The sequence below is a fragment of the Vulpes lagopus genome, chromosome 15 (genome assembly GCF_018345385.1).
Source record: "Vulpes lagopus strain Blue_001 chromosome 15, ASM1834538v1, whole genome shotgun sequence".
Lineage (NCBI taxonomy): Eukaryota > Metazoa > Chordata > Mammalia > Carnivora > Canidae > Vulpes > Vulpes lagopus.
This window is the reverse complement of record NC_054838.1, coordinates 17,545,533-17,572,040: the sequence shown is the minus strand read 5'-3', so window position 1 is coordinate 17,572,040 and position 26,508 is coordinate 17,545,533. Positions and strand designations below refer to the sequence as shown.

At 40.3% G+C, this 26,508-nt stretch overlaps 1 protein-coding gene across 3 annotated transcripts; it reads right to left on the bottom strand.

The window, feature by feature from the left end:
* Positions 1-14,642, bottom strand: TMEM9B (TMEM9 domain family member B). 3 transcript variants are annotated; one of them, XM_041730519.1, is made up of 6 exons: positions 14,401-14,642; positions 12,236-12,327; positions 8,136-8,244; positions 5,923-6,057; positions 1,020-1,192; positions 1-469 (listed from the first exon to the last, which is right to left on the bottom strand). In XM_041730519.1, exons 1-5 carry the CDS (start codon positions 14,503-14,505, stop codon positions 1,037-1,039), a joined length of 597 nt encoding a protein of 198 aa, XP_041586453.1. In that variant the 5' UTR covers positions 14,506-14,642; the 3' UTR covers positions 1-469; positions 1,020-1,036. The 3 variants fall into 3 exon arrangements, with proteins under 3 accessions (XP_041586453.1, XP_041586452.1, XP_041586454.1); XM_041730518.1 differs by having other exon boundaries at positions 1-1,192; positions 14,401-14,641; XM_041730520.1 differs by lacking the exon at positions 12,236-12,327 and having other exon boundaries at positions 1-1,192; positions 14,401-14,532.
* Between the last annotated feature and the right edge of the window lie 11,866 nt (positions 14,643-26,508).

The window sequence follows — 26,508 nt, the reverse complement described above, 5'->3', positions numbered from 1 at the left end:
TGTTTTAAAAATTATTTTTATTATTACATTCCAAAGAGAACATAGGAGGAAAAAAGCCAGTTATCTAATAACTGTTATACCTTTCAGAGGGAGGCACCCAGAAAAGAACTCCAGTTTTAGTTCAAAGCTGCACACATTAGAGCTCAAACAGCTGCCTCTCCACCTGACCGGAAATGTTGACAAATGTGTGTATGTCACCAATCCAGAGACGCTTGAGGTTAAAAGAAAATTCCTTTATTGCAAATGTCCAAGTTCTTAGGATTCATCTTTAAAGATACTAGAAGATGAGAAAGACCACACACACCAGACTATGTTTAGTCATTAGAGTAAACTAGCAAATTGCTAGTTTGTTCTAGGATGCATTGCATCAGACATCACAGTACATGAGGAAAATCTGCATTTTATGAAGAGCCACCAGGTAGTTCAAATCCACTTTATCATGAAGTGCAGCCACAGGCCAACCAGATACCTAGATAATATAGTCAGTGCAAAATTCAAATGGGTAAGTCAGGGCTTTGATGAGGCTGGCTACACTGCAAAATAGAAATGAAACTTGAAAATAGAATGTTAAGTCTATTTACAAAAGTTTGTTTAGTAAAGTGACTTGAGAAAAGTTATGTTAGCCACTTCCCACGCATCCCTCCCCTTCCCTGCCAGGAAAAAAAGAAAGAAAGAAAGAAAAACACCTGAAAATTATCTTGAAAACCAAGTTAAAACTGTGTGGTGAAAAAGAGAGTGCTTGTTCCGGGTAAAGGACTTCAAGATAATTTACAGGCAGACTTATTTTTATTAGTAAAAGTCACAAATAGGAAAAAGGTTAATTGGCTGATTTTGAGGTGTGTGCTTTTAAAAATGTCTGTATTAATATGTTAACAAGAAAAGAAAATACCAAGCACATTTTTGTCTCCCAATTCTGAATTTGCCAGCAAGAGTTGGTGAAATCAGCAGGGTATTAAAACAAAACCCAGGAAAACTCAGTCAATTTTTTTCAGTTGTCTGCCTCATTTCTTTCTAATCACCTTCAATTGATTTCCAGTTAGCTGAGGACAACATGACGGTCAAAGACGGATTTTCGCTGCTCTTGAACTTGAAGCTTCCAGCGCTGCTGTGCATACTCTACCTTATTCAGCACATTGGCTCGACTGCGGGAGCGGGCCAGCACATCATGGGCATTTGCAAAAGGCTGGTGATCCTGAAAGTCCAAGAATGGAGAACATCAGAGATGGCACGATCAGTGTAAAACACACACACAATACAGTAATTATCCAGCCACAGATGGGGGCATCTGGACTTCACAAACAACAGACCATCTCTTTGGCCAAGCACTCCTAGGCACTCATGTGCCAGAAGTAGGATGAACTCAAATACAGAAATAGGTGGTTCAAGTCGTTTGAGTGATGAGGAGGTATTTGTGAAATGTTTCCACAAGTCATCATTTCCAAAGACATTTCCCTTAAGAAGCATGGACCAAGACAAATACAGTGATCATTTATTTTAAAGACCAGCCTTCCCTGACAACTAGGGGGAAAAATCTATTTTCATGTTAATATCCACGTTACAGATAGGGAAAGTAGAGCTTTTCCTTGCTGAATTCGATACTATATAGCTAATCTGGCAGAGGAAAAACTTGTCTTAATTTCCTGACTCCCATTATACTAGAATTATTACTTGCCACCTTGGGGCCACATTCACCCTTGGGAGAAGAGTTGATAGGATCTTGTCTTTTAATAATTCCCTGCACCTTGAACACATACACTAAATGGACTGATTTCCAAAATCCTTTTCATTTCCACCTCCCCCAATCTGTAATGAAGAGACACAGTTTAAGCGCTACCATCACCCTCTATTACTAAGGACAGTAGGATTTATTACATCAGCATTTTTATTAAACACCTGAATCTTTCACTGCTGAGCACTCAGGGTTTCCATGTTAGTTGCTGCCTTAAGAAAGAGGCTATTGAAGGGTCACCCAGGTATCTGTGTAGAAAACCAACCTAACCTGGTCAAAGTAAACCAATGCCACTGATGTTTGTAGTCATGACACAGGAAACCACCATGCTAATCTACCTATGAATGAGGATATAAACACAGCTGCCTAAATGACAAAAAGCATTCAATACTAATTTATTGCTTTTGTTTGCCTTTTCCTTGATCTCTTTTTCCTGAACCTTGTCAGCAAAGCTTCTAAATGTTCTAACGTAGGATCCAAGTCACAAGTTGCACCTCTTATTTTAAACCTTGCCTCAAAGAAAGAAATATTGTCTTGCTGTGTATGTTTGCAAAAGCTCTATTATATATCCAAGGCAGGAGTCAGCATGTCTATAGAAAGCCAAACACAACCACATAACTATATATACAACTTTAACTGTGTGGAATTACAACACCTGGTCTTCTTTTTATAGTAGGACACTTATACAATGTCTACATTTCAAAGACATCAAAAAGTTTTCTCTAAGGAATCTTCCCGGTCTTTACTGAAATTTCCTCAACTTTTTGCTTAATATAGGTAACAGCTTGTTACAAGAGAGGCAAACAGCAAGACCCATGTTTTTAAATTTTTAACCTTACAAATGAAAATAAAATTCCATAAGTTCAAAATGTTTCAAAGATTTAAGAAAAAAATTTAAGAACAAGGAAGGCTAAAGCTGTTGGATTACTTAATTTCGCATAAGGAAATAAACTGATCTGAGGTCATCTAACAAATGAACACACGACTTAGTTCATCTCACCTTGACTTGGTGTTATATCATCTCAACACACTGATTTTGTTCAAGTAGATTAAAACAACTCTATGGGAATATGGTGCTTCAATGAACTTGTATATAAAATAGTATTACCATTAGTTTGTTTTGACATAAACAAGACTGGGAAGAAGGATATACTTTATCAGCAGAGCAGCTCTCAATTTCATAGTCCTGTTATCTGCCCTTCAGGGTAGGGGGAGAAAAATTTCCCTAAGGAACAAAGTTAAAGGGCTAAACAAACCAGTTAATCCTTTTGGTCCATTTTCCACCTATCAAAACAAGAATGAACTAGCTGCTCATGGTCATGGATGCTAGAAGAATGCAAATAGAGATTTACCCTTTTTATATGTTTGTTCTTTTTACACCTGATAAAATTACAATAAATACAAAACATGTTTTAATGCTTTGATAATAGCAATGATGTGTCATGGATATATGATACAATAAATATTGTGACTACTTACAGTGAACTTAACTATTTGTACTAACTCTCACTTGATTTAAAATGCTCTACAGTGAATAAAAATGAGACAACTGAGAATTTAAGAAAAACATTTTTAAAAGCACATAAATACTAAAGAATTCTCAGATAAGCAACAATTGTAGGAATTTATTTTTTTTTGTACAGAGTTGTTACTCTGTATAAATTCATAGCTAAAGGTTAGAAAATCTCTCTCTGCCCAGCATCAATTCAATAGATATCCAAGAATTAGCCAGACTTCTCAGAAACAATGTTTTCAGTTAATATATGTACAGAATGAATCACTGAACAAAAGGATTATTAAGCACATGACCCCACCAAATGCCTTTCCTACACATTTTCATCTACACATGTGTGCATCCATTTCTTTTGTTCTATGTGTATTACATTAATATTGTTTATTTCTAAAATCAGGAAACAAATATTTAATACTATAAAGAATATAGTTTAAGTCAGACTTTCTATGTGCCTATTATGAAATGGTTTATGTGGCCTTTTTTTTTTTTAAAGATTTTATTTATTTATTGAGACACAGAGAGAGAGAGAGGCAGAGACACAGGCAGAGGGAGAAGCAGGCTCCACGCTGGGCGCCCGACATGGGACTCGATCCCGGGGCTCCAGGATCATACCCCTGGCTGCAGGTGGCGCTAAACTACTGCGCCACCAGGGCTGCCCGTTTATGTGGCCTTTGACGCATAACATTTTATATGTTAGTTCTCAACTGGGAGTGATTTTGTCCCCCGAAAACATTTAGCAATATCTGTGGACACTTATCATCATCATGGTTGGGATGATAGGCGCTACTGGAATCTAGTGGGTAGAGGTCTGGGATGCTGCTAAATATCCTAAAATGAATAGGATAACTCCCCACAACAAAGAATTATCCAAGCTAAAGTGTCAATGCTGTTGAGGCTGAGAAAAATCTGTTGTATGTGAATGAAAATAGCATGGGAACAGTATTTGAGACTCTAATGCTTCTGGTACAAAACCTCCTGGCCTTTAGCTCTCTTTCCCCATTCACCCCATAGGCCTTGTTTCTGACCACATCAGATCTCCAGTCTTGACCTTTCTCTCCCAGCCTATCAATAATCCCCTCCTGGAACTCCTCAAAAATTAACAGGCATTTCTTACATGATTAAAAATAAAAGGTGGAAACATACTATAATTAGCCATTTCTTTTACTATCTGTTTCTGTTTATCTCTTTATTCCTACTACCCAGCAGAGGACCTGACACAGAGAAGTTACTCATTATGTGTTGGTTGAATTAATAAGGAAGCAAGGAAAAAAGAGGCAAACAGAGGTGCTTCTATGAAAGTTCTTGATAAGACACAAATGGAATCTTGCCCAAATAAATTGAGTATTCATAATTGATATTCATATGACAACAATGTATTGATTAAAAAACAGGCTCTGTTTTTAGTAATAACCCAAGCCATCCAGTCAGGATTCCCTCTAATCTTTTACCAACAGTTCCACAAGACATTCCAGAGTAAAAGGACTTCTGACTTTGGTTAGCCTGGGCTCACCCTTTTGGAATTGGGTCTTGAAACTCTACTGAATTTTATCTATTTTGAGGAATGTAGGCCAATAAAGTAATCCAAAATAAAAAGTAATTTCTAAAATTGGAATTGGGTCTTGAAACTCTACTGAATTTTATCTATTTTGAGGAATGTAGGCCAATAAAGTAATCCAAAATAAAAAGTAATTTCTAAAAATAATTATATGTAGAATAACAAATCAGTGGAAAATTGGAAAATAGGCCCAAACAGGATAATGATAAAACAATATAATGCTCTAAGCTATACTGAATAACAAGCTTGTGGACTATATCAATAACTAGATTTTTTAATGAAGTAATGTTAACACAAAAAGGAGACCACAAAACAATTTATACACTGATTATACCAAGTATATGTATAAATAGAAACGTGTTTTTAAGATAGGAAGAGAATCAGGAATGATGGTTTTTTTCTCTAAAGATCACAGGTTTTTTTTGCTTTTTTGTTTTTTTTTTAATTTTTTATTTTATTTATTTATGATAGTCACAGAGAGAGAGAGAGAGAGAGGCAGAGACACAGGCAGAGGGAGAAGAAGGCTCCATGCACCGGGAGCCCGATGTGGGATTCGATCCCGGGTCTCCAGGATTGCGCCCTGGGCCAAAGGCAGGCGCTAAACCGCTGCGCCACCCAGGGATCCCTTTTTTTGTTTTTTTTTTTTTAATTTTTTTTTTAAGAAGGAGTAGAAAAATATAAAGCATCACCAGGTTATCAAGCTGTACTTCATTAAGAAAAGAACACTGTCTTCATATTTCCCTTCACTAAAACCTCTTTGCCTTCTAATATATTTGGTCATGCTGACAGGAATAATACTCAGGCAAGAGCTTGGGGAGAAATCTATCTCACAAGCTTTTCTCAGTGTAAACAGGGAAAGGCAATGAAAATTGTGCCCTTGATACTAAAGGGCAAAGCCTATACAGCACACTCACCAAGGATCGTTAATTTAGACCATCATTTTGATGGCTATCCAGAGTAATTTCCTCATGAAGAGATATATACTAAAATTAGAACAGTCCTTAGCTTCTCTAGTTGATAATCTGCTCCAGCACATGAACATCTATACAACTACTTTTCACTTGCTGTTTACGTCAGATGATGACAAATACTGCCATACACAGCTAGGGAATGCCAAGTACTTACCCCAACATCGTCATCGCTCTGTATCAATTGTGAGTGTCCAAACAGGCGTCTCTTCAGTATGGGTTCAACCAGGGTAAGGTACACCATGTACAGAAGTAGAAGGCCCAAAATGGAGAGATAAATTATAATGGTAACCTAAAGGAAGTTGAAAATAAGTTACATCTCTGTTTGAGGCAAAAAATCAGAGTTCTGTGTAATAATAGTGAAGCCATGGTGAAGACTGATTTTTCTGCTAAGCATATAGGATTCCTATACAAACCAAATTCCAACATAAACAAACTCAACTCTTCACCAAAATATTATTTAAAGATAAAGAGAAAAAATGTGTTTTGTCTTTGAGATCTTATTGCAAGTTTTCAGAACTCCATCTTCACCTACTGCTAATCATTTGTCACCACTGCTAGCATACCAAATTTCTTTTTTCACCTGAATATAGTGTCCTAGATTCAGCAGTACTGTGTTTAGACAACTTAAAGGAACCCTAACAAAAAAAGGTAATTCAGATGAATTTCAACAGAACACTCTTTTAGATCAACTTAGATATACAAAAATACATTTCAAGCCAGTGATTTTCCTGAGATCTTGATCTGTATGCTGTCAAAAAGTACAGTGTGACACCCTTCTCCCCCCACCTCTAGAATGGCTATAATTAAAGCCAGACAGTACCAAATCTTAGCAATGATGTGGCAAAACTGAACCCTCAAACATTGCTGGTGGGAATGAAAATGGTACAACTATTTTGGAAAACAATATGGCAATCTCTTAAAAAGATAAAATAAACTTACCTCTCTAAGGAATCTACCTGACAGGAAAACATATATCCACACAAAGACATGTGCACAAATATTTATGGCAGCATTATTCATAATAGTAAAAATCTGGAAATAACCCAAATGTCCATCAGCTTTTGAATGGATCATACAAATGTGTTATATTCGTATAATAAAATTATATTCAGCAACAAAAAGGAATTAAATACTGATAACATGCTACAACATGGATAAACCTCAAAAACATTACGCTAGGTGAAAGAAACCAGTCACAGAAGACCACATGTTGTATGATTCTACTTATATGAAATATCTAGATCTGTAGAGACACAAAGCAGCATAGTGATTGTCTAAGGCTGGGGGTGGGAATGAGATTAACTGTGAATGGGAATGAGGGGTAACGGGAATGTTGTAGCACTGAATTTTTTAGAAATTGTTTTAAATTTCCTATAATGTATTCAGTTACACACTTAACAGTGAGTGGCTTTTAGGGTCTGTAAATTACACATCAAAAACTTAGCTGAATAATAAAAAAAGTACAGTGAGTATTTCTTTACAGGATAGCACCTTGCTGGAGCAGAAACTCTCCCACGGAAATCTATGTAACTGTTACAGCTGATCATTCCAGATTTCCCATGAGGCCTTTTCTCAGGAGAAATGAATGGGAAGCTCCATATAAAAAAATCGGGGGGAAGAACTGTTAGCCACCATAAAAAAGTAATTGAATTCATTAGAGGTCAAATGGTGATGAGAGTGATCTACCTTTTATTTCCTACAGGAAATATGGGAAATGTTATAATCCATAAGTGATAGTTCTAGAATATAGTCTCTCTCTCTATATGTATATATATATTTTTCCCCCTCAGGTTTGAGAGGGCAGGAAGAAGAGGGCCTAGACATGCTGTTTTCTCCCTAGCTTCTGGCATATGTGGCCCACAGAAAAGCTGGAATAGCTTTCAGGATGTGCTAATTACACATAGGGCATTTTTGTGCCATTTCACAAATCACACCTCTGTTAATATGTCCTAATTACTCCCCAGAGCATCTCAGTGAGACAGGCAGAGAGCAGACCCACTGTTCTCTGGGGCTCTTGCTGATGATGAGGAAGGAAGGGGTTAGTGGATGGTAAGGAAAGGAGGGAAGAATAGTAGTTGAGTGACTGAAATAGAATTCAGATGTCCAAAATTTTCTTTCTTGTCTAGATACCATCAAGAACTATTCCAGAAGCAGGGGCACCTGGGTGGCTCAGTCAGTTAAACAGCTGCCTTCATCTTAGGTCTTGATTCCGGGGTCCTGGGATTGAACTCCATCTTGGGCTCCATGCTCAGTGGCAAGTCTGCTTCTCCTTCTGCCCCTCCCCTATTCGTGCTTTCTCAAATAAATAAATAAAATCTTAAAAAAAAAAAGTATTCCCAAAGCAGAAAAGTTCTTTTTTTTTCTTACCTTGATTGTAACAGAGCTTCTTTCCTCATATTTGCATTCACAGCGTAGACAGTAGGCTTCTACGTCAGGCCCTCGCACAGGCATGGGATCCACAACATGAAGGCAATCGCTGAAAAAACAAGATAAAATATTGCTTCAGCCTACCTGGATTTTCTATACTGATCAAAACTTTTCTATGATCCAGAATAATCACTGAGCTTAAGAACTTAAGGAACAAATAATAAGGGAAGTGAAATCATCGCTCTCTCAATATTAGCAATTTGGTGAGATTTAACAGTCTAAGAACCATAAAGACTCAAGTAGTAGCAATTTTCAAAAGTGCTGCTGTTAACAGTTAAAAATGCACCTGAAAAAATCTCAAATGGGATCAAAAACTACTTAGCACATCAAATTATATTTAGACTTGTTCATTTACCAAGAAAAATTGCTTTAAATGATTTAATGGATCTTGATGCATTGTTCAACTATATTATCTCTTTTATGAATTAACATCAGTCTTAACTGCCACAGGGTGGTATATGAATGGCTAATCACACTGAATAGTTGCTAAATTCTGAAACTCGAAACTGAGCACTCAAAGGTGCAGAAAGAAATAATTACTTTTGCAGAAAGGAAAAAAATTACTTTTCTCAATGAGCAAAAGTCTATTGAAAATGCATGGAGAAATAGGATTGGGACAACAAAAATATTTAAAAATGAAAACTGATTACCCAGAAGGAGTACAAAAAATAATAAAAGATTAAATGTTTTTGTTGTTGGATGTTCTTTATTTTTTCCCCCATTTTCTAGGGCACTTATTTATTATGGCTTATGAAAAAAATAATTCTATTAAAAAAACCTTTTCCCAGAAATCTGTCAATTCTAGGAAATAATTAAATTATGACTCTCCCCAACTATTAAGAGCCTACAACTCTGTTCACTTTCAGCAAAAATAGGCACACTTTCCTGTCCTGTCAACTGCTGTGCAATTTTCTTTTATCATCTCTTCCATAGGCACTTTGGGCTGCCTCAAGAACTCTATGATCACATCCTGTCTCACCCCACCCATCTTTCTTGAGGGCACCCAATGCTCTAGGCTATGTCTTCCCTTTGCCCAGCAAAATCTACATTTTCATGTCCCATTCCCTCTGAGCTGTGACATGACAGAAAACCCAAACTTTCATAAATGATAAAAATTCAATCAGTTATCCCTAACAGGTAATTTAATTTTAACAAAGAGGGGCACCTGGATGGCTCAGTGGTTTAGTGTCTGCCTTTGTCTCAGGGCATGATCCTGGGGTCCCGGGATCGAGTCCCATGTCGGGCTCCCTGCTTGGAGCCTGCTTCTCCCTCTGCCTGTGTCTCTGCCTCTCTCTCTCTCTCTGTGTGTCTCTCATGAATAAACAAAATCTTTTAAAAAATAATAATTTTGGGCAGCCGGGTAGCCCAGCGGTTTAGCGCCGCCTTCCGCCCAGGGTGTGATCCTGGAGCCCCGGGATTGAGTCCCACGTCAGGTTCCCTGCATGGAGCCTGCTTCTCCCTCTGCCTATGCCTCTGCCTTTCTCTCAGTGTCTGCCATAAATAATTTAAAAAAATTTTTTTTAAATAATAATTTTAACAAAGATACTAATGAAAAAATAAGCCTCAACTGGTAGTATGGTAAGGTCCCACAACTCATACCATACAAATCTGTTATCTGTTCCAAACATAAAGAAGACCAGGAATGTTTCCAGCTGGTTGCAGGCATAAAATGGGCAGAGAAGCTAATGTCCCATTCAATCATATAGGTTATCCAGACCAACACTTTCAGAGAAGTCACCTGCACGAGGTCACAGAGTAGATTAGAAGCCAGGGTTTCTACCACCTAGGTCAGCTCCCCTGTATTTCTCTGAACCTCAGGAAAACAAGACTTATCTCCTAGTTTCCTGTTTCAGCTTCAGAGGTCTTCATAACAATATCTTAGAATTACTTGGGGAACTATGTGTTGAGTATTGAGTGTTTCTTTTTAAAGTACAGATATAGTTTAATAACAAGGAGATATTGAGCATTATGCAAAAGTTGTGCAGGTTAGGAGAGGAAGGTTCATTCTGGCTGGCTAGTCAGTCATAAATACAGAACCCAGAGCCAGAACTTGACCACTCTGGGAACTAGGCAATACCTCCCCCTAGTGCCACAACAAGGATATTGTCAGCTAACCTCACAACCCAAGCATAAACCAAAGAACTCAAACTTTTCCTCAGTCAGACAGCATTAAGTCAATAAAGAATTAGAGTTAACAATGGGACAAAATGGAAGCCAGAAGATAAAACTCCATCTAGGACCAAATAGATATTGGACACTTTGTAAAGGCATAACATTCTGATTAATCATAACTTGCTTACTCTTCTAAAAACAGTTAACAGTTGAGAACCTATCTCAGGTAAAAGGCTGAGCTACAGGAAGGAAGGGGGTAAGAAAAATCACAAACAAGCCTTGTTTTCAACTGTTTAATCTCAAAGCTCCCTGTTTTGACCAATAACCAGAGTGTATGGTATATGGTTCTGTTGGAACCTGGAATCGTAAAATGTCAGTGAAAAGATCAGTGCTAAACACGTGAACAGTGAGTTCACCTGCTGCTCAACTAAAAAGCATCACATTCTATTACTGATAATAAATTAAACTAAATGTAGGTATTTCATGTATCTGGAAAATGTATAGGAATAACTTTAAAAACGTATGAGTTTTCTTGTATCATAAAAGTAACTTGATTACATAAAATCTGTAAGAATATAGCTAAACCACTGTAATATGAGACAATTTAAAGTGGAACACAAGTTCATAAGAAGCTTTCAAAAATATAGTTATTAAATATCAGATTAACCTAAATGTTTACCATGGGAAGAACAGACAATGGCATCAGAAAAAAGAAACATGCTCAAAAGCTGACTTTTCTTTTTCAAAGTCAACTTGAAATACTGTAACCAAATGAATTTAATTTTGCTTTCAAAGTTTTGCTTGCTATTTAGCTGTAAAATTGGGTACATGTGCAAGTTCCTAGCATTTGGAGCTATTTTTCTTGTATGCCTATCTCAGCAATCTTCCACCATGTTTACAAATCATAAATCATCATACCATGAGAAGGACTCCATCCATCCTATCCATCCTACTACAAACAACTGCTTCCCAATCATTTTATGCTATATGTAGAAAAGCTATCATTTGTAAGGTCCATAAATAGAGAATGCTGGTGGTGGCTAGTGAGTCAAGAGCCCAGTCCTCACAGGACTGCTTGATTACCCCAAGGGCTGAGGGAGCAACTTCTTGACATACCTATATCCATGGCACACCAAGTGAGAAACTATGATATACACGGCTCATTCCCATTCCTTCCTGAGCCTTCTGACACTTTCAAGCATAGTCTTCTGTATTAGGCAATACATTATCAAAACTTACAAGTTATGAAAATTATAACCCAGATAAATGAGGCCTGTGGACCTTCCAGTGAAAAACAAGAGAGAGGACTAAAATTTAGGAGGGCATGGAAGGTAGCCATGGGCAGTTTAGTGCCACAAACTCAGCTCTGTCCCTTATAAAACCCTACTTGGGGATCAGTGTTTTGGCTAGATTCCTTTAAGTTTACATCACACATTCAGGGCCTTACTTTCACTTTTTCAAATAGAAGTGGAATTTGACACACTTAAAAAGAAATACAGGTGACCCTTGAATAACAGGGGTTGAACTGTATGGGTCCACTGTACACAATTTTTTTTCAGTAGATACAGTATACTACTGCAAATGTACTTTCTCTTTCCTATGATTGTCTTAATAACATTTTCTATTCTCTAGTTTACTTTATTGTAAGAGTACAGTATATAATACATGTAACATAAAATATATGTTAATCAACTGTTTTATTGGTAGGGCTTCTGGTCAATAGTAGGCTATTAGCAGTTAAATTTTGAGGTAATCAAAAGTTATATGCAGATTTTTGACTGTGCCAGGCCCAGGATACCTAAGCCCTACGTTGTTCAAAGGTCAACTGTATTTAAAAAGGAAACAATACATTAGATGAACATTCTGGGCTAACAGTGACAACCACAGAAAAAAATCTGACAGGTATGTCAGTAATCTAGAATACTTACCAATCTTTTTGAGATATGTTCTTATTATAAATATGCCCAGAATTATCTTTATAGGGAGGACAGATACATTTACATCGGACATCCTCGAAATTCTGTAACCAAAATGGAAACTTAGTATAGCTTGTTAACAATATCAATATTTTTAAAAACTGCACCATATACATTTTGCTAAGCGTCCCCTGCCAAATATTCTAAAACTATTCATTTTGAGAGAGAGAAGCTTTTTAAAGCCACAGGTCCTTTTTTGTAATGCTAATGAATCATTATATAGTACACGAAATTATTTTGAAATAATATGTGTATGTGATCTGTGATTTATTAATCACATTTATAGGTCACATGACAAACTATGCTATCTACCTGCCGGTAAAAAAGGCACAATAGACAGATAACTCTGCCTGCAAATAAGGATCTGATTACAAAATTACTCACAAAACAAGTCACAATTCTTCTAACTACTATCTTTCCACCCTTTAGTAGAATGGCATGGATATGGATAAAGGGGGTTGGACCAGGGCTCTACAGAAGGGGTGAAGTTTTAGAGGCACTCAGTTATAACTAGAAAGGAAGTACATAAGGGCAGTAGCTTATGTCTAGCTGAGATCAGTTTGGTCTACCCTCCCCAGGAAACTTTGCTTCTAATCACTAGTAGACAGAGAGGATAACTAATGATAAAGCAAGTTTCAAGAAGTGGAGAAAGTGGTGACTAAATATATGAATACAGGAAATAAGAGAAGCTTCATTAGCAAAGGGGAATTTATCTGAGAGGGCAAGTGGATCATTAGCTCCCGCCCTGCCCCGCCCCCCAAGGCCCACTGTTCCTTTATATGGTGCTATGTCTGGCAGAGCTGTTGACAATGGATTCATTCAGCAACCACTTAGTGAGCATTTGCTCCATGGTGGACCTTGTGCTCAATGAAGTGGATTCAGATAAGTGCAAGACATGGCTCCTGCCAGTAATCAGGACACACCCTAATGGAGACTGACAGATAAATACATCATTGCAATATACTCTTAAAGTGATGACAGGACATATGCAGAGGATGCCAGCAATGTTTTGAAGGACACGAGACTTGCTGCTTTCCCTATTTCTGGTAGGAGGTAGCAAAGATTTCAACAAGAACTCCCGACCAAAACCCCCTGAGCTGTCTGCATTAAACCTGTCTTTCCCAACCTGTCCCATATTATAGATTAAAGCTATTTTTTTTAAATGCAAATGTCAATCTGTTTTCCCATCACATTAAGGTAAATTCCTTCCGTTTTCTCCAATAAGGAGCTAGCTCATCAAGGAGGACGCACAAGTGTGTACCAGGGGCAAAGCAGGTCTGGAGGGTGGGAGCATGAAGGGGGCTATAAAGAGCAGCATGAGGAGGCTGGAAGGACCAAGAAGGGGAGCAGGGGAGGGGGCTACAACTTTACCTCCCTGTAGCTTGGGCCCTTCCCTTCCCCACTGAGTTATCAGGAAGAAAGAAGGCCAAACAAAGAGGCCACGAGATCCTGGAGGGAGTTAGGTCAGGATATTAGGCTGGTGGTCCTCTGTGTAGGTCCTATTGGGAAGGCAGGCTGCAAGGAGAGGCAAGTTCCTACACTGGGAAGGGAACCGGTTCAGGGGTGAGTCGAAATGAGTTAGTTCCGAAGAGGGAGGCTTTCCGTGAGGTGGGGGCTTCTGGTAATTCTGGCTTAGGGAACGGGGGCGGGGCAGGAAGAGGGCTGTGAGGCAGGTGCAGGGCGCGGTGGGCTTCAGGAGCTTAGGGTGGAAAGCTAAAGGCTCTCAGAGTTGGAAAGGCTGTAAGTTTGAGGCGGGTGCCGTCGGCGCTGGGAAGGGGACCGTCTAGGAGGTGGAGGAGGCCGGCCGGGCTGCCGGGCTGCGGGCGCTGCCGGGGCTGGGCGGAGCTGGGGCGGGGGCGGGGGCGGGGCAGCGGGCGGGAAGGAGGCGGGCGCGGCCAGGGCTGGGGTGCGAGTGCGGCCGGCCCTGCCGGAGCGGCAGGGCTGGGGGGCGCCGGTGCGATCGGGCGGTGGGGTGTCGGGTGTGTGTGCGGGGGGCGGCCTGCAGGACGGGGTGGCAGGGCCGGGAGAGGCGCGGGGAGGGCCGCAGGCTGACAGGCGGCTGTCGGCAGGCCGGAGGGGAGGGGCTCCTGTCTGGAGCGAAGGCTGCGCCGACTCACCTTGGCGGCGTCTGACAGCTGCACCAGCAGCAGCACCGAGAGCGCCAGGCAGGACGGGCTGAGCAAGGAGCCAAGCCGAAGGAAGCCTCCCCACACGGTCGCCATCGCTGCCAGGCCCAGCGGTGGCCACAGCCCGGAGCCCCCGCGACCTGGTCCGGGCTGGGGCTCCGGCTCGAGCTCCGGCTCGGCTCGGGCTCCTCCGCCCGCACTTCCGGCCGGGCCTCGGCGTCACCGGCCGCGCGGGGTCAGCTACATCACCCGCCGCCCCGGAAACGGTTCCCCGTGCGCAGGCCGCGGAGGCTGCGCGGTGCCGGCGCCCGCCCCGCGTACGCTCGGGCGCGGGAAACCAAGGGGGCGCCCCTGGCGCGGCAGCCCCGGCCCGGCAGAGCTCCGAGGCGAGAGGCTGTCCTTCCTGGGCGCTGGAGCAGCGGCGGCTGTGGACCTGCAGGGCCCTGGGGAGTCCTCTCGCCCGGGAGACCCCCAGCAACTCCAGCGACCCCTGCGAGGCCGGAGCCGTCCGTCGCCAGGCCCCCGAGGCTGGGGCGAGCCCAAGCGCCCGGGGCGGCTTGCGAGGGCAGGTGGCAGGCGTGGAGGCGGCCACGGGACTGACGGCCGGGCCATGCCTTCCGGGAGGCCTACCCCCAGCCGGAGGGCCGTCCTCCCCGGCACTTTGGCCCCTAACCTGCAGCCCCTGCGCCTCCCGGACGCCGCTCGCTGCAGGGCTTCTAACACTGGCTTCGGTTTGGGTCCCCCCGCTTGCCCCCCGCTGGGGCCTGACCGCCTAGACCCCAGCCTGCTGCACGCCGGGCCGGGCTAGGTCAGGCTCCGGACGGTGTGTAGTTGGCCAAAGAACCGCCCTAGGAGCCTCCTCCGCCCGGGACTCCAGTAGTGGGGGAACTGCGGTGCTACGATCCTATTAAGGGCGGCTGGCCTCGAAGTCAAGAGTTGGGGGAGCGCTGACCGGCCTTCCAAGTGCGGGTCATCCTCTGCAGGTAATTTAGGAGGACCCTGGAGATGGCGCAGTGTCTCCAATTAAAATATTTTTCAGTTAATGAAGACATTGTGGAGCGGGATAGTGGAAAGGATACAGAGCTCATCACCACCACTGCAGATTTGCTGAAGGACTTTGGGCAAAACACTTAGCTTTTCTGGGCCTCTGGCTCTTGGTTCACTATGGGGAGATTGAACTCTTATCTATGGATTTCAAATTCTCCCGTGTTTCTTAAAATCTTTAAAACAAAAAAGTAGTCTTTTCCTAGTTTTCAGAAATGTTTTAATTACTAGACTCTTCCTTTAACTTAAAAAAATTTTTTTAAAGATATTTTTTAAAATTTATTCATGATAGACACACACAGAGAGGCAGAGACACAGGCAGAGGGAGAAGCAGGCTCCATGCAGGGAGCCTGACGCGGGACTCGATCCTGGGTCTTCAGGATCACGCCTTGGGCTGAAGGCAAAGCTAAACTGCCGAGCCACGGGGGCTGCTCCATGTCCAACATGTGGCTGTATTTCAGGATCCTGAGATCGAGTCACTGCTTTAGGACTGAACCGGTCAGGTGCCCCTCCCACGTGATTATTGTTGATGCCAGACTCTAACACAAGGTGTCTGATACTGTGCCAGATATATTTAGACCCTTTCAATCCCAAGTGGCAAGTGGTGCCTAGTCCCAGCCAGAATCAGAGGGGTAGGGCTAGATGACCTTTCATCAAAGCCCCTGCAGGCTGCCCCTGTGAAGGTACTGTCACATTAGTGAGATAACAAGTCTTTGTTATGGGTGTTCTGCTGGCCAAGAACAACCCAGAGGTCAGAATAGTCTGTGAGGCACTGTAGATGTGATTGCTAAAGGCAAGTTTGGGATCAATTTAGGGTTCATTGTCTAGGTCTGATATTTAAGGGTGTGCTCCCTCTGGCTAAAACCTCACAGGTCTTTTCTTCATGATTGAGAGTACAGAGGCTTAAAGTGAATATATATTAATGACTGGTGGGCCTTATCTGCTTATTGGAGAATTAACAAGTGCACTCCTGGAAGCAGCATTTTAGAGTTAGACTGTCCAGTACAGTAGCCACTAGCCGCATGTGTCATTGAGCACTTGAAATGTGGCTAATCAGAATTGAGTAAGTGCAAAGTATACACTGGATTTCAAAGACTTAGTACAAAAAAAAACACAGTATTTTTATATTGCTTAAGGTTGAAATATTTCAGATACATTGGATTAAATTATTAAAATAATTTCATTTGTTTCTTTTTACCTTAAATGCGGCCACTAGAAAATGCAATATTTATGTTAGGCATCAATGTTCTAGAACATAGACTATGGCTCCCATGAGTGGAGTATAACTGTAAGATGGTTGCCTGGCTAGAGACTGAATGAAGACTCAGGCTTGGGTAAGGAGAAAGAGGACAGAGCTAGAGCCAAGGGTTTGGGGGAGGTGTGTGTCGGCCAAAAAATGAAAGTAATTTTAGGTGATGCAATAGAACTTAAAACAACAACAACAAAAAAGTAGTAAAGCTATTGGTTCCTTTTGTTCTGCCCTGCTCACACCTAAATAACACTTTCCCCTTAGGTAGGGGTTTTCTAGCTGGAAGAACTTACCTGACCTATGTGCACTTCCTTCTGTGTTTGTGGAAATATTTCATAACCTCATGGTAAAATTATGTTTTCTAATAGTGAAAGGGAATATAAGGGAAGGGAGAAGAAATGTGTGGGAAATATCAGAAAGGGAGACAGAACATAAAGACTCCTAATTCTGGGAAACGAACTAGGGGTGGTGGAAGGAGAGGAGGGCGGGGGGGTGGGGGTGAATGGGTGACGGACACTGAGGGGGGGCACTTGACGGGATGAGCACTGGGTGTTATTCTGTATGTTGGTAAATTGAACACCAATAAAAAATAAATTTATTTAAAAAAATAATAAAATTATGTTTTCATATCTGCCTCTAATTTCCCAGCCTCCACCCAAATATGGTGAGCTTTCTGAGGGCAGGGACCTTGCCTATTCTCTGTGGAAACTGAGATCTTCTAAAAACCAATAAATGTGGGGACCCAGAGAAAGGAAAAGGTGAGTGAGAGAGGCTCTTAAGGTGTGTCAAGGAACTAGGTACTTACCTGAATCCCTGTATGGTTCCTTTTGACCATGAGAAAGCAATGCTGAGCCCAGAGAGCTATAGATGGGATGTGGGCCACCATAGTAGGCAGGAGAGGAGAGATTTCTGACCTAGGGTTTTCCTAGACCATAAGGCTACATCAGAGTTCTTTTTACAGGCAAGGACTTAGCACCCAATCATTTCCCTTAGGACCCACTCTTCTCCCTTCTCCTTGCTTCCCTGTGACTTAGTTTTCCTAGTTCATTATTTTTAAAGGAGTAACACAGGTCTAGGGGCACCTACCTGGCCGGGCCCTCTTACTTCTTTGTGAAGCCTGAAAAATTCCCAGGTGAGAGATTTAAGTGTGGAAGTCAGAAGATTAGGAAGCAGAAGTTACAATTTATGTATCTGGGACCAAGGTTTTGCCAGCTATGTGCAGCCCCTTCACCTCCTTTCCCCTCCAGTGATCAGACAGTTCTCTAGATGCCCCTTTCTTATTTTCTCTGAACTACTCAACACGTTCCCAGACCATGTCAGTCCAGAACAAATGGAGTCATGAACAGCATCAGTGATGACGGTTTCCTTGGATTGTGCCGCTCATGGTTATGGAAGTACACACACACACACAGTTTCTTCCAGTTATTTCTGAGCATACCCAGGAATCTTATATGAGCCGCCTCCTTTATCATGTGCCTGCCTAGGATGCTTCTACCTGACCTCCTTTAGTGAGATTTTCTGTCCTCCACTTTCTGTAAAGCCATATAAGCGTGTCATTCCACATCATTTGCTGGTCCCCACCAGGGAACAATGTGTGGGGCTAGAATATAGTCTTTTCCTAGAGATACTGGTGCCCTTATTGCTGATAAGTTACTGAAGTCCCTAAAATAACAAAGCAACACAAGGTTTAGTACCAAAGCAGGGAGAATTTTAAAAGTTTCTTTCAGAGGGGTGCTAAATCAGTATTGTTGGTTTCCCAGTGCCCTAAGGGAACACTTAAGGAAAACAGTCCTTCCTCTCTAATCATTAAGATTTTCAAATACATGAGATGTTATTTTTACCAATATAGTATATTTTTAAAAATTGGACAACCTTTTTCTTATTTTTTAACTATCTCTTCTGGGATATATCTCCATATTTCGTAATAACATACCTATAACTAGTTCTTGATTTTTCAATTTGGTCTATTATTTTACTTCCTATAGGAAATAGACAATGTATATATATAGTCTAATGCCCTCTCATAAACACATATATTATTCTTCAATGTATCTATATCACCTTAGGTAAATACCCTCATATTATTATGACTCCACATATTATTCATAGTTGGTCCCATTAGCATAATACCACATTTTGGTTTTTTGACTGAAGCCTTTTTTCCCCATGCTATCCTAAGTGGCTAATTATAAGACTATATAGGTATCTAGCTATAAGACTGTATAAAGCTATTAGTGGCTCACTATAAGGCTTTAAGTGTTTTTATCCACAATTCTCCTGTCAGTACATTCAACCACATCAGGAAGCCTATCAGTTTATTTTTTTTTTCTTTTTCTTTTTTTTTTTTTTCAGTTTATTTTTTAAACTGGAGACACCACCAGGAGTCTATCATCATCCTTCATTCTGGACTGGTTGTTCTCTAAACCTACTGCTGCAGTTTTTGTCCTAAGAAAAATTATCATTTCTTCATTTTTCTTCTTTTTTTCTTAAAGATTTCCAAATTCCAAATCTTCTTTTGAATTTTTACATTTCAGTTATCCTGTCTTACGTTTATTAGAGTACTTTCTTGTCCACCCTTCCACCCCACCCTTTAAATAGCATTCTGTTCCATCTGGGGATGCAATCTCTTATTTCTCTGAGAATAATTCTAATATTTTATTTCTTAAATTATGTTGTTTTTCAGTCTTTGTTTCTGTCTTTTGTGTTAGAAGGTTTTCTTAAATATCTGGAGATCCTTGGTTATCCGTTTATATGTAGGAGTGTGATATAAGAAAGAAAGCTGATAGGAAGCTCTGTGTACATGACAGGGCTTGTAATTAGGACACCCTGCAGTATTTTTCAAAATTCCAGTTGCAAACCCATTAGTTGTTTGTGAAATAAATGTAGCCAGTTACAACCAACCTTCCTCCCATCTGCCCCAAGTGACAGTAAATAGAACGGGAAATATATCAGAATATATCACATATAAAAATAATTTTGTGAAACTTTGGTTTTATATATGTACACATCATATATACTTATTAAGTACTGAGTCAATCCCATAAAATGGGGATTTCTTATTGTGGGTGTTTCTTCAAAGAAGTTCGTAAAATTACTACTTAATGTGCTCAAGGAGATCTCGAAGTATCAAATAGGGGAGTCTTTTCTCTTGGAAGGAGAGGTAAGTTTCTCTGATGAAAAATTCTCTAAACTTCTGCTTGCTGGTCTGGTTGCCAGTGTTCATTCATTCAAGTATTTGCTGAATACTTACATGCCAAACACTGTTCTCAGTACTGGATATACATCAGTGTATATAAAACAGACAAAACTCCCTATCTTCTTGAAACTAAGATTTTAGCGGGGGAAACAGACAATAACAAACATGGTAAGTTATACAGTAGTTAGGTATTGTGCTAGAGTAACAGTAACAGTACACAGTAACAGAAGGGAAAACTGAAAATATGCATACAGATTCCAATAAGGGGGTAGGTATGGTAGGGGTGGTGAGTGTTATTATTTCATGAATGAAGTAGAAAGCAAAGTCATCTAAGAATGAGAATGGGGAAAGAAGCATTAGAAACTTGAGAAGGTATGAAATAATTTAGGACATAACCCAGCAAAGTAGGGCTGGGGGCCAAATCCTGTTTTTTTACAGCCTATAAGCTAAGGATAATTTTAATAAGTTTAAATCGTTGAGAAAAAAAACTAAAGATGAATATTATATTGTGACATAAAGATTTACATAAAAGTTCAATTCATTTACATATTGCCTATGGCTACTTTCTGCTACACTGGCACAGTAGGTCAGTTGTAAAAAAAAGACTGCATGACCTGCAAAGCCTAGAATACTTATTATCTGGCTCTTTACAGAAAAAGTTTGTGGAGCTCTGGTCTAGAATAGGAAGGGGAATGACTAGGAGAATATGATATTGGGCAGCTGTAAGGGCCTAAGAGTTATGGACATGAATTTAAGGTAGGACCAGTCACAATTAATCTTCGACAAAGCAGGCAGGAATATGCAATGGGAAAAAGATAATCTCTTCAACAAATGGTGCTGGAAAACTGGACAGCTACATGCAAAAGAATGAAACTAGATAATTTTCTTACACCATATACGAAAATAAACTCAAAATGGATTAAGGACTGAAATATGAGCCCTGAAACCATAAAAGAAAGTCCTAGAAGAGAGCACAGGCAGTTATTTCTCTGGCATTGGGCATAATATCATTTTTCTAGATATGTCTCCTGAAGCAAGGGAAACAAAAACAAAAATAAACTATTGGGACTACATCAAAATAAAAAACTTCTGCACAGCAAAGGAAACCATTAACAAAACTAAACAGTATGGGAGAATATATTTGCCAATGACATAGCCAATAAAGGGTTAATATCCAAAATTATAAAGAACTTCTAGAACATCTGTAAAACAATCCAATTAAAAATGGGCAAAGACATGAATAGGCATTTCTCAGAAGACATACAGATGACCAACAGACACATGAAAAGATGCTCATTTCATTCACTCATCAATGAAATGCAAATCAAAACCACAATGAGATATCACCTCATTGAATACCTAGAATAACTGAGGAAACAACAAATGTTGGCAAGGATGTGGAAAAAAGGAACCCTTGTGCACTGCTGGTCCGAATGCAAATTGGTACAGCCATTGTGGAAAACAGTATGCAGGTTCTTAAAAAAATTCAAAATAGAACTATCCTAGGAGCCAGTAATTGTAATACTGGGTATTTACCCAAGGAATACAAAAACAAATTTGAAGGGATATATGCAGCCCTCTGTTTTTTGCAGCATTATTTACAAGAGCCAAACTATGGAAACAGCCCAAGTGTCCCATCAACTGACAGAATGGATAAAAATGCAGTATGTATGTATACACACACATACACAGAGGAATATTATTCAGCATTAAAAAGGAACAAAGTCTTTCCATTTGCAACAACATGGATGGATCTAGAGAATATAAATGCTAAGTAAAATAATCCAATCAGAGAAAGACAAATACCATATGATTTCACTCATGTGGAATTTGAGAAACAAATGAACAAAGGGAAAAAAAAAGAGACAAACCAAAAAACAGACTTTTAACTATAGAGAACAAACAGACGGTTACCAGAGGGGAGGTGGGTGGGGAGATGAGTGAAATGGATGAAGAGGATTAAGAGCACACTTATTTTGATAAGCACTGAGTAATATATGGAACTGTCGAATCACTATTGTACACCTGAAACTAATATAACATTGTATGTTAATTACACTGGAATTTTTTAAAAATAAAAGGTAAAAAGAAAAAAAATAAAGTGAGACCAATCAGCATGATTACTTCACAGTTTAGGCAGAGTAGGCAAAGCGCTGCCTTTAACTAACACTGTGGTTTTGTGAAGTGAGTGTGACAGAGAGGAGAAATGGAGTTAAAAGTATATACAAGTGTCATAATGACTGACCCTGGGACCTAAACTGGTTATGAAGGGAGGAGAGGAACTCATGGAAGGTAGGGACAATGAAAGGAGGTAGTCAAAGGAGTGATGGAATCAAGTTACTAGGAGATGGCTAGAAGATAGAAAGTGATGGTCAGACAGTGAGATACATCAGCCTGACCTTATGGAAGGGTTACAGTTTTTGGAAATAAAATCAAAGGTATGACCACAGGAATGAATGCATAAAATAGTGGAATGCTGTTATTCAAGGAACGAGTATGTCAGGCTGTTGACCAATATGTTATTCGCTGTTATTCAAGGAACCAATATGTTGTTCAGCTGTTGAAAGGATCATCCATGTATGTAAATTAACCATCAATAATTAAATAAGGAGTAGTGTTGTGGGGAGTGAAATGAGCCAAGACCTAAAGTTTTTGAGAAATGAGAGTGAATGACCCATGGGCTTATAGATTTTGTAGATGACAGCAATGAAGGGAAATAAGTAATACAACCTGATGGCATGAGACTCAAAGCTGGGGAGTTTTAAGGGAAGACAAAGGGAGAAATGTCAGGAAACAGTGATAAAAGGAAGAGCATCTACCTCCAACTCTTGACCGGTAATAGGACTGTGAAAGAAAAAAATCACCTTGAGAAGGCTGAAGTGAAAGCATTGTCCTAAGAGAAGAGGCAGGGACAGAAATGTCGGACTCTTCAGAATACTCAACTTTAAATTCCCATTTTCAGTGAGATGCCTCCTCCCAACTCCCAGCTGTTCTTGGGGGTTCCAACTAATTCAGCTTCTCCAGAGGATGAAGGAATGAACAAATGAACGAGTGAGGATCTGAGGTCTAACTTACTTTATAGTCTTAAGTAATCATCATGTTTTTAGCCCTCCACCCCTGCCACTTGCTATTCAGATAACTGATGTCTCCAATTCCTCACTCAGTCTTTTCTGGGGTTCTGTGGTACACATTTGGTTATTATTATTGTCACCCCGCCTCTAGGCCCTACTCCCATTAGGTTTCTGCTTCTTCTGAACTGCTCCAACAGTTGTTGCTTGTCTTTTACTTTCCAGATTCAAAGATTTTGTTGAGGGCAGCCCCGGTAGTGCAGCCGTTTAGCGCCACCTGCAGCCTGAAGTGTGATCCTGGAGACCCGGGATAGAGTCCCACGTCGGGTTCCCTGTGGGGAGCCTGCTTCTCCCTCTGCCTGTGTCTCTGCCTCTCTCTCTCTGTGTCTCTATGAATACATAAATAAAATCTTAAAAAAAAAAAGATTTTGTTGACACTGTTTGGGTGCTATTATATTTTCTCCCATGTTTTTCGTCCTCATTGATTTATGTCATTTAGTATTCCTTTACTGTCATTTTTATGGGGTTTCAGGAGGATGCTGTATTTTTAGTCCACCATTTTTAATAAGATATTGCCAACACAACTTTTGTTAAGGTGTCAGACATGTCTGACTGGCTCACTCCTCCTAGGATGTTTCTCAGTCCCTCAAACACACAGGGTCTGATTGGCCCACCCTCCAGGCTTTGGTATACACAGACAGAGCTGAATCGCAATGGTGGAATCAACTTAGGCTGATACTGGGATTCTCACTTTGTTTTTGTTTCCCTTTAATCGTCACTCTTTTCAATTCCTGCCCTCCCCCTCCCCACTTACCTGCTGATACCGAGACTATTTCTGAAATCCTACTCTCCACAGGGTATACCCAGCTGGTCTCTCTAGCTACCCTTCCTCAGAGCTTAGAACTGGCGCCCTTCACACACCGTGTGGTCTTAACTGGTCTTTATGAGAACTGTTCACTTTAATATACTTTCTATTCTCCATTGGTTTGTATATACCACAGAGAAATTATTATGAACTCAGACATGTTGTAAAGTTTCTGTAGAACTTTCTTTCTTTTTTTAAAGATTTATTTATTCATTCAGAGAGAGCGAGAGAGAGGCAGAGACACAGGCAGAGGGAGAAGCAGGCTCCATGCAGGAAGCCCGATGTGGGACTCGATCCCAGGTCTCCAGGATCACACCCCAGGCTGCAGGCGGCGCCAAACCGCTGCGCCACCGGGGCTGCCCTCTGTAGAACTTTCAAAGAAGATTAATTACTTTTTCATATGATCAGCCCCAGCACCAATAAAATTCTCATGTCCCTTACCCATTTTCAAAATAAGTAAGATGGGAACCACTGTAGCAGCTCCCCAAGTACAAGATCATCCAGTGTATCCAATTCATAACAGGAGTCCAGCAATTCATAACAGAATCCCAAAACATTCCACCTTAGTTTGTCACATGATGAAAGCAAAGTTAAATTCCTGTTATCTAGGCTCACAGTATAGATGATTTCTTTTTCTCCTCCCTTTACCCTCCAGGTGTGTCCTCTGGCAAACACAAGTATCTCTACTAGGTCAACCATACTCCCTTTCCCAATCTATTTCTCCTGTTCCAGGCAACTTGCATGGTTTGAGTAAGTCAACATTGAAGTATGTGATCTTCCTAGAGAGCTAGGTTTTCTGTATTAATTACAAATTTGGAGGCTACTCTGGCTCTAGTAAGAGCAATGCTTAAATTTAATTCCCCTCTCTGATTTTGGTGGCTGTGATTTGCTGGTTAGAGGCACAGGTCTAGGAAAGAGTGTGATAAAGGTGCTGGAAAGAAAGAACAAAGCTATAGTCACCAGGCTACTCAAACCTTTGGATAAATCACTACTAAAAAATCAGATAAAGACCCATTTTTCTCCATTCTGGTCAGGCATCTGGCAGTCCCAGTCTTCCAGAACATACCATGACCCATGAATAAAAGCATCTTTAAGAAAACAGTTGTCACAATGCCCATATGCTTGACACCATGTGAGAAACGGCTGTCAGTAGGTCACTGGCCAGACAAATAGACAGTAGCATATAATAGCTCAGAATGCACTAATGATGGAAGGAAGAAATGGCAGCTGCCAGAGGAGTCCAAGCTATAACACAAACTAGTTTATCTCTGCTTTCTGGTTCCATGAGAACAGTTACTTGCAAACCTTCAAATCTGGGTAAAAAGATCATAATTTAAGTCCAAATTAATGAGTCTGTAGTGTTGGCAGTGAGTCAACAAGAGACTGCATTTGATTCACAATGCCATTTAATAAAGATGTCCTAAAATCGAATAATTTTAGCATTAGAAATTGCTTTGGAGGTCTCCTTATCCCACCTTCTACCCAATACCAAAATCTTTCACAGTTTTGCTAAGAAATGATCATCCCATCTTTCACTTCCAGTGAAAGAAAATTTAGAGACAATTCATTTAATTATGCTAAATGGATTTATCTTGATACCACTCTGAACCTAAGCTTTTTCTTCTGCAAAACTATGAGCAATACTAACTTCTTTGCAGGAGTTAGCATAGTCCCTGGTTCATAGTAGATGCTTCCCTCCAATTGACCCAGGATACGTATGCCTCTCTGCAATCTCCACCTACTGGAAATGCTTGCCTTCTGGTGCCAGGAAGAACACTTTCCATGACAGCTCTGAAGACAATAATCATGTTATCACTGCCCTTTTCTAGATACTCCACAAACTGTATACATGTCCCTGTCTTACAAATGACATCTATACACGGAGTCCTTGATACTTTAACACTCCTTAACTAAAACACCAACATCATCTTCACATAAACTTGTTAATCCAAGCTTTCTTTTTTTTAAAAAAAAAAATGTATTTATTTATTTGACAGAGAGAAAGAGCACAAGTGCACAAGCAGGGGGAGTGGCAGAGGGAGAGGGAGAAGCAGACTCCCCACTGAGCAGGGAGCCCAATGTGGGACTCAATCTCAAGACCCTGGGATCATGGCCTGAGCTGAAGTCAGACACTTAACTGACAAAGTCACCCAGGTACCCCTAATTTTTTATATTTAGAATAAATGGACAAAAAAACGACAGAAAATCTTTTGAGGTGGAATGGTAATATAATCTAAGTAGTAATGGAACTGTAATTCTAGATTTTGATAACCCCTGTCATAGCCAAGGAATGAATGTTTCCTGTTGACTCTTTAATCATATGTTTAAATATTATGATATTAATACTTAAAAGGTAATTTTCTATCATCTGTAAAATGCATTTATTTGAAATGTCATTTAGACAATGGCTTTAACTATATATTGAGTCTCATTCAATAAAACTTTCCCTTCCAAAACCTATCCTATTTGTTTTAACTAAATATGTCTCTTTCTAGAAGAAATATTCTCTTACACACTTCTGACCCACCATAAAAAAATGTTCTTATATACTGTTAAATCTTTAAGGGACTACCATATGCCAACCACTTTACATTTGATACTGTGTATTAAGTTACAAAACAAAGCTCTGTTTTGTAAATTACAAAACAAAGCTCAGAGAGATTCACTAATTTGCCCA